The 13,906-nt window shown below is 39.8% G+C and overlaps 1 protein-coding gene across 1 annotated transcript in view; it reads right to left on the minus strand.

Moving 5' to 3' along the window:
- Nucleotides 1–5,602: 5,602 nt before the first annotated feature.
- The window catches only part of LRRC75A (leucine rich repeat containing 75A), a 405,228-nt gene continuing 396,924 nt past the window's right edge, over nt 5,603–13,906 (minus strand). The window contains exon 4 of the mRNA XM_056559114.1: nt 5,603–7,252. Within this exon, the coding sequence (XP_056415089.1) occupies nt 6,733–7,252 (520 nt within the window). The 3' untranslated portion in view covers nt 5,603–6,732. The remainder of the gene's footprint in view (nt 7,253–13,906) is intronic.

The following is a 13,906-nucleotide window of genomic DNA, read 5'->3' on the forward strand; positions in this document are numbered from 1 at the left end:
TACAGAGACCAAGAGTATTTGTAGCAGAATCTGTGCTTTTCTATTCATAGCAGGTAGGGACAACTCTCATCATCTCATATGCTGTGTGATGGATTCACCAGATATATCTAGACACATAGGAATTACATGTCTGCACTCTAGATAGTTTCCCCTATGACCAGCATGTTTATTTTAAAATAAAAATAAATATTCAATTTAATGTCTCCTTAACCATGTGTAAGGATTCATTGATCATTATTCTTCAGAATTCAGAGAATTCTACCACTATGGACACTTATCACCTACCCACAGTATAGGAAATACACTAAATAGGGGGAGATTTATCAAAGAAGCGATCTGATTGGTTGCTATGGGCAACTCAGCAACTTTTCCTCTGGACAAGTTTTGATAAATCTCAAACTAAGTGTCTGATTGAAGGAGTCCGACCACTGGGACCCCTGTGATCTTGAGAAAGGGACTCCCATCTTAATGGAGAAGCAGTGCACGTACTCAACCATTCCTCCATTTATTGTCTATGAGAGTGGTGAAGATAGCCAAGTACAGTGCTTGGATATCTTCATCACTCCTTTAGACAATAAATGGAGCAGGGTCTAGTGCCTATGTGCACTGCTGCTGGTCCTTTCTGATAGGAGTCCTGTTCTTGAGATCACAGGGGGTCTGACTGCTGGGATCCCCTCGATCAGACACTTGTCCCCTAACCTATGGATAGGAGATTAGTATCTATGGTCGCAAAGCCTCTGTAAGTACATACATTCCAGACATATAACATCAATGTGGTGCTAATATTTAACAGATTTTAATGAAGTCAAATGAAAAAGGTATTTCCCATCTTAAAAATGTATGGTATATCCACAATAGGTGCGGGGGCTTTCTTCTGCAGGAGCCACCTTTTGAACTCCCACCTATTAGCTGACCTCTGTCCACCTATTCCGACTGGTGGCTCTCACCATAGTAGTAGTCAGTGAAGAGGTGACTGTTCTCGTATGCAGCCCTTTTCATTGAAATCTATGGAAGTTACATAAACGGCAATTACTTTTTTTCCGTAAATTGCATAGACTTTAATGGAGAAGGCAATGCACAAGTACAGCCATTGTTCCCATTTGGCCATTCTTATGATATGTGAGGTATTTCACTTTAAACCTAAAGTTTCAGACATGGCCACAGTTAACCATAAGCTTTCCCCTATGTCCCATCCATATAAATAGATATGCTGCGTATAATGGCAATGTCCTTACCAGGAGCATACTTATATGGCTGTTATGGTGCTAGGTTTTTCCACCAAGGACAGAGCATTGTCATTTTAACATTAGAGTAAATGATGCCTAAATTATTTAGGTGTATTGTACTTATAGTTATCAGCCCGTATTCTGGAAACATTATTGTAGGGGTTCCCAAAGTTCTACTTTTCCAAATATACAGAACAAAAGACCCATATAGTGCTATAAGTTCATTTGAGTAGAGCTGTGAAGGTGTTAAAGGGATACTCCAGTGGCCAGCATTTGGAACCTAATGTTCCGAACGCTGTTTTCGTGCTGCAGGGGTCCTTGTGATGTCATGACCATGCCCTCTCAATGCAAGTCAATGGGAGGGGGAGTGAAATCTGTCACGCCCCCTCCCATAGACTTACATTGAGGGGACGTGGTCGTGATGTCACAAGGGCATGGCCGACCCCCGCAGCATGAAAACATCGTTCCGAACGCTGTCCAGTGGAATACCCCTTTAAGTAAGTATACAATATACCTGTCTAAATGAGGCCTTAGGGTTGGTCCCATTTTGAAGCTACCGTATATAGACCAGACATTGTGTTGGCCAACGGCTGCAGAATTTCACAGGCACTACAGCAGTTTTATACACACAATCACATGTCCATCGTATGCAGGCATAGTTTCATCTGCCTTCAGTAGCTGCAACATGGAACCATAACCTTACAGTGGAGGCAACTAGTGGTCTTTACAATATTAGGTGCATTTCTTGTTTCAGCCAGTAACAAGTAATACACACAGTACAGAAATACAATATATTCAGAATTGTGCATTTATTCCTTGATTGCATACATTGTCAAGTATATGATATTTCATTGTACATAGCACATTATAAAATCCTATGTTGGTGATTCATAATATAGCAAACCTTAAATATACTGTATCTTGTTACATTCAAGATAATGTGTCCAAGGATATGTCTTTTTTTCTCCATGCAAAAGGCACAGTCACAAAGAAAATATACCTTTTTATATATGTTAGTAGAAGTTAAATCTCACACAATAATTTTCCTCAACATATAAATAATTATTCTACTATAAGATCACTGGTCTGACATCTCTGGAACGACAGTAATGCCATTATTGGTTACCCAAAAACGGCCACGTAGATCGCTACAGAGCCACAGTTCAGTGTTGTCACCCAACATAAAAAAAATCCTATCACACCCTGGGCCACTTAGCATCCCTAACACTAATGATCCTCCCTGTTTATTGGTTAGGGCAGGGAACCTATGAACAATAGATAGGTGCGGCTATTCATTAATCCAAAAAGAGACCAAGATGCTCAGTGGTCCCCATTAAAAAATATGTATTTTGTTCCTGCAGCCAACTTGTTCCCTACATTTGAAAGGTCCAGACATGTTCTATGCATCTACAGTCAAAAGAAGAGTACTAACTTCACAAAGTATCCATAAACCTTAGCAATTGATCAGCATAAATGTAGTATTAAAAGGCAATGTAATTGTGAAGTCAATTTGATCAATTTAATGTAAACTCGAGGTTCAATAAAGGAACAGAATGGCCTTAACTGGGATCAAATGAAATAACAGTACAAAGTGGGCTAACCAATAAAAAAGCAGAATTAATACTGCCCCACTGCTGTTCAGACACTACAGAGTTTCTTGCTTTTCTCCACTTTTTGTTCTTAAAGTGTACCCGTTGTTCACAAAACTTTTTATATAATGTAGATAATACCATTATATGTATATTTGTAATATACATTGTTTAAAAATGTGTATATTTTTGTCCTTATAGCTATTTCTTGTGTAGTCCAAATACAGGAAGTGTGGGTGGACAAGCAGGGCTCTGTGCACCGAGGACAAGCAGGGCTCTGTGCACCGAGGACAAGCAGGGCTCTGTGCACCGAGGACAAGCAGGGCTCTTTGCAACGAGGACAAGCAGGGCTCTGTGCACCGAGGACAAGCAGGACTCTGTGCACCGAGGACAAGCAGGGCTCTCTGCACCGAGGATAAGCAGGGCTCTTTGCACCGAGGACAAGCAGGGCTCTTTGCACCGAGGACAAGCAGGGCTCTGTGCACCGAGGACAAGCAGGGCTCTGTGCACCGAGGACAAGCAGGGCTGTGTACACTGAGGACAAGCAGGGCTCTGTGCACCGAGGACAAGCAGGGCTCTGTGCACCGAGGACAAGCAGGGCTCTGTGCACCGAGGACAAGCAGGGCTCTGTGCACCGAGGACAAGCAGGGCTCTATACACCGAGGATAAGCAGGGCTCTTTACACAGAGGACAGGCAGGGCTCTGTACACCGAGGACAGGCCGGGCTCTGTGCACTGAAGCTCTGTGACATTCTCCCGACTCGCACAGCAGGATGATTGACAAGACAGGAGTCTGCACAGATCGCTGCTTGTCCTGCCTTCACTTTCTGTATTTGGACTCCTCATAGAGACACACAGGCAATAGCTGCGGGGAAAGCATTATTCCATTGGACAGGCTTTTTAAAACACATGTAGCAGTCACTGGTCTTTAAGATCTCATATCAACCCTAGAAATACTTAAAGGTTTTCCATGTTTTAGACGTTTCCTTGCTCCAAAAAATAGACTCTCATGTAGTTTTTGGTGCAAGCCAAAGACTGGAATGGATAAAAAAGGAAGGAAAAGGATAAAACTAGTGTGTGAGATGCCAGCCGTTTTAAAGCATTTACTCTTACAAAACATTCTTTTGCAAAAAGTCTACAGACATCAGCTGCCTTTAGAAATTTTAGGTTTTTATTAGTCATCGGGTATTAAAAGTGATCAGATCTTTAAAGTTCTGTGTAAAAATAGATACTTCTGTTTGGTCCATGCGTCTTCCTCAGTTTCATGAGGATTGGTCCCTTCAACTATATTTGATAATGAACTTCTGAACTGTAAGATATAAAATTGATGAATAGTCTCATATGACTATGTGTGGTGTCCCATAGGGTGTGATGTGTTATGCAACCTGTTGGGTTTTGGCTAGCAGATCAAGCTAATATACTGAATTTGCCCCATGAGAAATTGAAGCCCTAATGAAAATCATGAACATATCTGTACTAAGGATACCTTGTACATTCCTAAAACCCATATTTTTCTGTTTTGCCATCACTTTGTAACTGTTCACAAAATAGTTTATATAATAAAAGGTTTCATAACTGGCCTTTTTGTAATTTTTTAAAATAAATCCATTATCAGGCATTGCCAAATATAGATATTGATGGTCTAGAAAATAATCTATTCAAAATGAATCTGAATTTTCCACTTTTACATCAACCACTGTTGATTTCTCAAGATTGCTATTGCCTAACTCCAGCAGTACCCTATATGTTCCTATAGGTGGCACTACGAGACCGTTTTCTTCCATTAGGGATAGGATGTTATTTGGCTTATAAATTTACAAACACTCAACAATTATGTTTTCCAAATTTTTAAAGATGTAAGAAAAGGTTTAGGTTCTGAAAAATATTTTCTGGTTAAAGTTTCTCTGTCCTATCTAACTTTATTTGTACTGTTAAAAACTCTATAAAATTACGGCACGTAAAATGAATTAGTGCATTTAATATGTGAGGTAAAGCTTGGTCACATTAACCTTCTTATGATTTATATAAAATCAGAATTTTTTATTTTTTTTTACTGTTGGAATTATCGATCGATGACTAGAAAAGAGAATATAAGAAGGTAAATGTGCTCTGTTGTGTCGGCCCTGGTACGTCTACCATGATGTATTTGCCCTTAAAGGGGTACTCCGGTGAAAACCTTTTTTCTTTAAATCAACTGGTGGCAGAAAGTTAAACATATTTGCAAATTACTTCTATTAAAAAATATTAATCCTTCCAGTATTTATTAGCTGCTGAATGCTACAGAGGAAATTCCTTTCTTTTTGGAACACTGATGACATCACGAGCACAGTGCTCTCTGCTGACATCTCTGTCCATTTTAGCAACCGTGCATAGCAGATGTATGCTAAGGGCAGAATGGTGGCTCAGTGGTTAGCACTGCTGCCTTGCAGTGCTGGGGACTTGGGTTCAAATCCCACTAAGGACAACAATAAATAAAGCGTTATTATTATCATAATAATGTCAGCAGAGAGAACTGTGCTCGTGCTGTCATCAGAGAGCATTCCAAAAAGAAAAAAAAATGTCTGTAGTATTCAGCAGCTAATAAGTACAGGAAGGATTAAGATTTTTTAATAGAAGTAATTTACAAATATGTTTAACTTTCTGTCACCAGTTGATTTAAAAGAAAAAAGGTTTTCACCGGAGTACCTCTTTAATGCAATTTTATATATGGAATGACATATACCATTGTTTTAGTATGTGGCCATCAATTCAGTGGCTGGTTTATGTATTTATTTATTTAGTGGCTATGTTTTTTTCTTAGATACCCTCAAAACTTTACTAACAAATGAAGTTTGTTCTGCATCTCTATATATATCATTCATTTGCCAGTATTCTTAAAACTGAAGACTTATATTTCAATATAATAACATTTGGCAAAAATTTTGGAAAAATATAAGTAGTTATATAACATTCCTAAAGCTATCCATACACAGATTGTTGGTCAAACCCTACAAGATCTCTTTGTTCCCTGGAAAGATGTTTTTTTAAGGAGAGAGAACAAAAACAAATGCGTGCTGAGACAAGAGCATGCATGTGTATATAGTGAATCAAGAGACATAGCTGTCAGCCAAATAAGCATTCAGCCAACAGCTATTCAATATATATATATATATATATATATATATGGCCACCTTAAAGGTCCCTATACACTGTAGTCAAATGCCAGCTAAACCCACTCACTTTGGTGCAACCAGACTATATGGGGCCTTCCAACTCTTTCCCGACATCATCCTAAGGTGAGAGTTGGGAAGCCCCCATACACTTGATACATTCAGCTGGTGCTGCCAAAGTCAGCAGGTTTGGTAGACATCTGACCAAAGTGTATGAGTTGGGCATGTTGGATTTTAATTGCCCAAGCCTTTTTATTAGATAGATAGGCTGCCGCCAGAGCTGTCTGGCAGTGGCTTATTCCTCCTCTCCTTATTGAGAACACATGGAGGATCGATATGGGGGAGATCAGGAGAGGTAACTGTTGGCTGAATGAACTTTCGACAAACGGCTATTGAAGGTGTATGGCCACCTTGAGAATTTTTATCAACTCTGTGACAAAATTGAGGTTTGACCGTGATCACACCAGTACTTCAGAGCATGGATTGATAACTTATCGGAATAATCTGACAGCATGCTTTGGTTTTTTATAAAACTGTTGAATGCAAAGTAGAAGCTCAAAATCACTGACTGATAGGCTAAAGAACGTACCAATAATGATGAAAATTGTATTTCATTGGAAAATAGTCAACATCAAATATACAGTCATAATTTGAAGACTGGACAGAAGAGAGTCAGCTCCTCATGCTGACGTCATTTATAAGATCTCATCTTCTTAGTATGGTAAAGAATGTGCATATATAAGGTCCTCATACTTCAGGAAGCATCTGGTTAACTTTGTGGCTGCACACTCTTATCTTCTAAGCCACTAACCACCTGTTCGTCCTCAGTCTCAGTGGATGCGTCTTGATTTTCTAGGTCACTTAACTGTCCCTCTCCAAATTCTAAAATAGTTGGCAAATTCCCCTGTTTAGGGCATCGTTTCTTGAGGCTAACTAAAAAAGCCTGCGGCAAAGAGAAGATGTCCACGTTATTGCCAAGGTCTATCCAAGTCATGCTGGGGAATTTTTTAGGGTCCTTTAGAGTTTCAGTGATTTCCCTCAGGATGGATTTCGTCAAACGGTTTCCATTGACTGCCAGAGTGGTAAGATGTGGAAGGCCACTGAGGACAGGCAAAATAAGTAAGAACATGTCATCTGTGAGTTCAGTAAAACAAAGTTCCACATTCTCCACTTCTTCTGAGTTGTGCTGAAGATAAAGCATCACACGCTCCAGGTCTTTCATGGTCAGGGGAATGCCAGAAAGATCTAAACTGTTATCTTGAAGTCTTGCAGATAGAATTGCTTTTAAGCTGCAGAAAGAAGAATCAATTAGACCAAATTATTTACTATAAATACAATTAGATATTATTCTAAAAATAAACAATAAAAAACATTTTTTTATGAAAATAAGGGAAAACGGGTGGTATGGTGTTGTAAAAACATGGCTGGTTTCTTCTGATCTTTGGTGTTGTAGCTCTGTCTCATTCACATGAAGTGACACAGCCTATGAATATGAGTGGTACTGTTTCTGGAATAAAGTGTACATGTTTTTTTGTAACCCCTTTGGGTTTTGTACAACAGTCATAATTTAAATATGTTAGCATGTGGATATCTGCAATATACATATACATACCAATAACTTTGTCCAAGCTGTTACAAATATTTTTTTAAAGTGGTCATATAATCTTTAAAAAAAATAACTTGCTACTGATCTCAGCCTTGTGTTGAGAAGGGATCTACAAGGGGTGATCAATAGGATCTGGTGAGCATTTGCTCAGTCAGGTGAGTGTCCTCTACCCCTTATAAGACAGATATCTCACTTTTAAAAACATCCATATTGCTCACCAAGACATTAAATCAGTCAATTCTTTTCCAAACCTTTCAGAATTTCGGTAATATTCACTGATGTGAATTCTACTTCAGACAGTTTTTGTGAAAGGCTTTCCTTTCCCCCTGTTCAAATGCACTAATTTTTTTTGGTGTACAAAAAACAGGGAAAAAGGAAAACGTGGAACGTTGTACTATTACATTATATTTTAATTTATCTATCTTTACTATGAAGCAAATTGCAATATCCTGTATATTCTGACTATTCTGATCAAAGCATTGGAAATGTAAAACATTATTTTACATAATGCTATAGCAATACTGGTTTAAGCCATGCTAAGTATTTCCATTACACTTTTCCAATCCTCTAGTTATCAATTTAGAAAAAAAGTGATATTGCAAACAGGGCCGGATTAACAATGGTGCTTATGGAGCTCGTGCTCCGGGCCCCGGGCACCCAGTCAAACAAGAGGGCCCCCAGATGTCTGACATTTTATTTTTCAAATAAATTAATTTGCAGCTTTGGAGTTCTTTTCACCACACTACAAGGAGGAAAGAGAGGTCTGGAGGAGGATGGGTGATGACGTAGGGGTCTGGGGGTGACTGAGGGATCTGTAGGAGGACTGAGGAGTCTGGGGGTGACTGTGGGGTCAGTGGAGGATGGGAAAGAGGGGTATTGAGGAGGACTGGGGTGGCTGAGTGGTCTGGGGGGGAGGTGACTGAGGGATCTGTAGGAGAATTGGGGGGTCTGGGGGTGACTGAGGGGTTGGGGGAGGACTAAGGCATTTGAGGTGACTGAAGGGTCTGGGGGTAACTGAGGGGTCAGGGAGGAGAAAACAGGGGTCTGGAGGAGGGGACACAGGTCTGGTGGAGAAAGGTGTCTGGAGGAGGACAGTAGAGGGTGGGATTCAGCCAAACTAAGAAGAAGCAGTGTGTGGCAGTATTTTCAGGGGCTTAGTGTTTGGAGGGGTTATATTCAGGGGGCACAGTGTCTAACAGGCTCATATTGATTATTTTTTCATATACAGGATAAGGATCTGCTGACAAAGTGGGGAACCAATGATGTCTGAGCATCACACTCTGCAGAGGAAGATTTAGCTGGAAGCCACAACCACATCTTGACCGGATGAAGGAGAAAATGGAAGACAACAGAGAAGACGTCACCTGTGAGCCATTATATCATTGTGTATTCTTTCTGACTAGGTGATCATGAGTGAAACTGTACCCCAATCTGTGGCTTTCCAACTGTTGCAAAACTACAACTTCTATAATGCCTAAGGCTCTCAAGACATTATGGGAGTTGTAGATTTTCAGTAGGTGGAAAGCCACTGGAACTGAGGTAATTAATGGGGGTCCCAGCAGATGGACCCCCACCAAAAAATGGTCTGCATAGTCTGAAATGCCCATGCCTTTGTGAAGGCTTGTTAATTGTCATAATTGAAAACATGCACAAGGGGGTTGAGGTTTAGGGATGTGTCTGTGTCTGCATTGGTTTTTTTTTCGGGGAAGGGGGGCCCCATCATACTAAAGTGCTCCGTCCTCCAAGCAGCCTTAATCTGGCCCTGATTGCAAAGAGCATAAAATAAGCAGCAGTCGTGTGTGAACACAGGAGATCATATTCCTGTTTAGCTGAGTTCACTCCAATGATAAAAGGTTTAACTATAAAGATATAAATGGAAAGATAGATGAAACAGCTCAATATTAAGTCTGTTTACATGGCACTTGATCCCATACGACTGATCATCTCCAGAAAGAGCAACAACAACAATAGTATAAATAGAAATAAGTAAAAGTGTCTAAGGTCTGTTCACATCTCTGGTTTGGATTCTATTTAGAAATTCGGTGTATGACAAAGGCCACAACGCTCTGTTAGATCTGTCACACAATACTTACTAATGGTGCTAGGTTCCATCAGGGTGTTTCTTAAACGGGTTCTCAGCTGGAAACATCTTATCCCCTATGCAAAGGATAGGGGATAAGATGTTAGATTGCGGGGGGTCCTGCTGCTGGGGACCCCCGCGATCTCCTCTACTGCCTCCTGTCATTCGATCCACGGAGCAAACTCCACTCCGTGCCCGATGACTGGTAATGCAAGCCTCCATGCCCCCTCCATTCGCGTCTATGGCAGAAGGCGTGACGGCTATGTACTAGCCGTCATGCCCCCTGCCATAGACATGAATGGAGGGGGCGTGGCTGCAAGCTTCCATGTTCCAGACGCCGCCACTGCCAGCCAGGAGATTTCGGGGGTCCTTTGGATAGGGAATAAGATGTTTCCAACGGAGTACCCCTTTGTCCAAAAGTCTTCAAGATACACAAACTAGATAGCTGAATAACCCAGACCACCAGGCACCTTTACATAATCCTGTATATAAAAAATTATGTATAAAGCAGGATGCTCTGCAAACTGTGGGAGATTAGTCCCCAAAACCCAATTGCAGAGCATTCTAGAGATCACGGTGATCGGGTTATAGATTGCAGGGAGTCTGACTTCTGGGATCCAAAATACTTATCCCCCCCTGTGGATAGGGAATAAGTTAATTTACCCCGAATAACCTTTTGCTGGAAATGTTAAAATGTGAACTAAACAAAGTTCAAGGGGATTATAATTTGATCTCTCGCTGCTAATCTTTCATGACCCTAAAGAAAAAAAAGTGTCTGTAAAACTAAATATACTTTCAAAATATACAATGTAAATCTATAGAGCAATACCTGGGTCACCAACATCAATTCAGCACTTCAACAATTCTTTCATGCTCTCTCATGTTGTCATTTCCCTTTGAAATGGGCACTGTCAAATTGAACAACTTTTTATAAGTTGTCTATCTTAGCAAAGCATTATCATATACTTCATAAGATTTTTCCTTTTTATAGAAATCATGTCTTACAAAAAAAAAGACCTCTAGGGGTCCCCATACCATCCAGAACATAATCCTATCCAGCTGCAGCATCATCTTTGTCCCAGCTGATGCACAGGCTGGTAAAAAATCGAGTAAGTGAGGGCAGGACTAGCACTCCTCTGTGCTCACTCCTGTCCTATCAGACTGCAGCATGAAAACAGAGAGGAGGAGGTTACAGAGCAGCCTGCAGTGATTGCCTAAAAAGACCCGGGTCTGTACAGCAGACTCAGGGAGGAAGATGAGTCATTCCCCCAGTGCACGGTATGCCAAGTAAGCAACAGAAAGAATGTATTTACAAGAGTAATATAGGTGCTAGACACTCTGATTAGAGCCATTTACTGAAACATTTTTTTTTTCTAAATTTGTCTGTGATTTTTTTTTTTACATGGGGCAGACTGGAGTTGCCATTTTTTACTTTTATTAAAGAGTTTTATAGACATACTCTGTGACCTGTGCAAAAAGGTAGAGGACGAAAGCTGTGACCATCATCTGTTGTGAATGGATTTAAACAATTTTATCTTTATACTGGTCTCAACATTTACTTTAATGTGAAGAAAGTGAGAAAGCTGCTAAAACAATTCTACTACACAACAGGAAAAATCTGATTTTTTAGGCTTAGACTGCAAGATTTTATAATGAAGATAATAAAGGAATATTAGAAAGAAACATCACAAAAAATTCCTTAAAATATATTTGACATAAAAACGTGATGTAAACAATAGGTTATTTTCTGATGACTCACTCCCTTTAACCTCTTAAGGACAATGTACGTAAATGTACGTCCTGATGCAGTTGGACTGAACGCACCAGGACGTCCATTTACGTCCTATACATGTCATGAGCACTGGACCAGTGCTCACATCTGCATCATGCATGGCAGGTCCTGGCTGCTATCAGCAGCCAGGGACTTGCCTGTAATGGTGGACATCAGCGATAGCACTGATGTCCGCCATTAACCCCTCAGATACTGTGATCAGTACCGCAAACTGCGGCAATGCGGGCGTTCTGATGGATGATCAGATCACCCACGGCGGGAATCCGATCATCCAAAATGGTGGACGGAGGACCCCTCCCCTGTCTCCAATGCTTTCCTGGTGTCTTCTTCTCTGGTCTGACATTGAGCAGACCAGAGAAGTAGATCGCCGATAATATTGATTAGTGCTATGCCTATGCATAGCACAGAACAGTATTAGCAATCTAATTATTGCTAAAAATGGTCCCCTATGGGGACACAAAAAGTGTAAAAAAGTTTAAAATAAATAAAAAAAAATCCCCTCCACCAATAAAAATGTAAATTGCCCCTTTTTCCCATATTACCCTCAAAAAGGGTAAAAAAAAAAAAAAGTATAAACATATTTGGTATTGCTGGGTGTGGAAATGTCCAAACTATTAATGTAAAATGATGTTAATGAACGGCGTAAACATAAAAAAAAAATTTAAAAAAGAAAGTCCAAAATTGCTGTTTTGACCACATCACATTCCCCCCCCCCCCCCAAAATAATAAAATGCGATCAAATAGTCAAATGCGCAAAAGCGGTAACAAAAAAAATACACATCACGGCACAAAAAAATTTGCTCTCATACAGCCCTGTATACGGAAAAATGAAAAGGTTATAGGTGGTCAAAATAGGGCAATTTTAAACATACTTATTTTGTGAAAAAAAGTTAGATTTTTTTGTTGTTAAAGCAGTACAATAATAACAAATATGTAACCATGGGTATCATTTTAATCGTAATGACCCACGGAATAAAGTAAACGTCATTTTTTTCGGTTCTCTTTTTAATTTCCCTACAAAAATAAAAAATGTTTGGGTTTGCCATTCATTTCATGGTAAAATAAGTGATGTCATTACAAAGTCCAATAGGTCATGCAAAAAACAAGCCCTCACGTGGGTCTGTGGATGGAAATATAAAAAGAGTTGGTTGTCCTTAAGACCAAAATTGGCTGTGTCCTTAAGGGGTTAAATCAATGTGACTAGTTGGCGTTTCCAGACTTTAAATCCCAGTAATAGGTTATTATCTATTGTGGTGCTATAATTTTGCTGCTTGTTTTCTCACTTTTTTTCTTCTCGCATTTTGTAATTGTTAATGGCTTTAAGTCCTACTGAGTAAATAACAGGAAAAATGATCCTCATTATGGGTCCTATTACAGACTCGGTATCTTTCATCAATCTAGTTCAGTGCTTTTATATTAGGGGATAATCCACCACCCCTTTATCAGGACTATTCTTTCTAAATATAAAGTATAATATAAATTCATGTGTAAAATAGGTCAGCGGATGGAATTTATAACAAAACTGTGGACAAAGGCATAGATGGGGAGATTTATCAAAAACTGTGCAGAGGACGAGTGGTGCAGTTGCCCATGGCAACCAATCAGATAACTTCTTTCTATTTTAAAGAGACCTGTGAAAAATGAAAGAAGTGATCTGATTGATTGCCTTGGGCAACTTGCCAACTTTTTCTCTGGACCGGTTTTGATAAATCTCCCCCAGAATGTTTTTTTAATATGTTACCTTCACTAGCTAAGAAGGGAGTTTTTGATGACATATGGTTATTACACAGTCAGTTGCATTCCAATTCTTATGCTGTTACATGATATTGTAATACATAATGAATGAGTAATCACAGCAACAATAACCAATTTCCCTAGGATGTCAGTAAGTAATCATATCTTGTCTTGATGGTATAACAGATACAGTATATTGCTGGCAACATTTTTACAGAGCAGCTATAATGTTCCTTTATAGAGATGGCCCGGTGGATATCTCTCCACTCATTAAATGGTCACAAGATGTACCAATTGAGGATTTATAATGTAGCAAAAGGCAGTGGGGGTACTGACATTTGGGCCCTTCCCCTGCCAATGTACTCATATTCTTATGTCAACAAACCTTACATTCAACAATGGTGGGTTTGAATTGACCGGACCACTGTAGAGGCTACACATTGTGCACCAAGTTGAAAGCATCTATTACAGTCCATTAGCTCTGACCTCACTTCCTGTGTTACATCTTGGTCTCTCTGCTGCTAGAGATGGAATTCTTCTGTAATGGATGTATATATATATATATATATATATATATATATATATATATGCAACATAAAATGGCCACTTTGGGACAAAGCCCCTGACAAAGCCCATCCCCCATGCTACTCTGCTCCTCTTTCAACCCCCACCATCGAGTAGAGGAAGGTCCGGAACAACAATGCCCGAAAGGCACCCGCCGAAATTTAACA

Source organism: Hyla sarda, chromosome 2, assembly GCF_029499605.1.
Source record: "Hyla sarda isolate aHylSar1 chromosome 2, aHylSar1.hap1, whole genome shotgun sequence".
Classification (NCBI taxonomy): Eukaryota; Metazoa; Chordata; class Amphibia; order Anura; family Hylidae; genus Hyla; species Hyla sarda.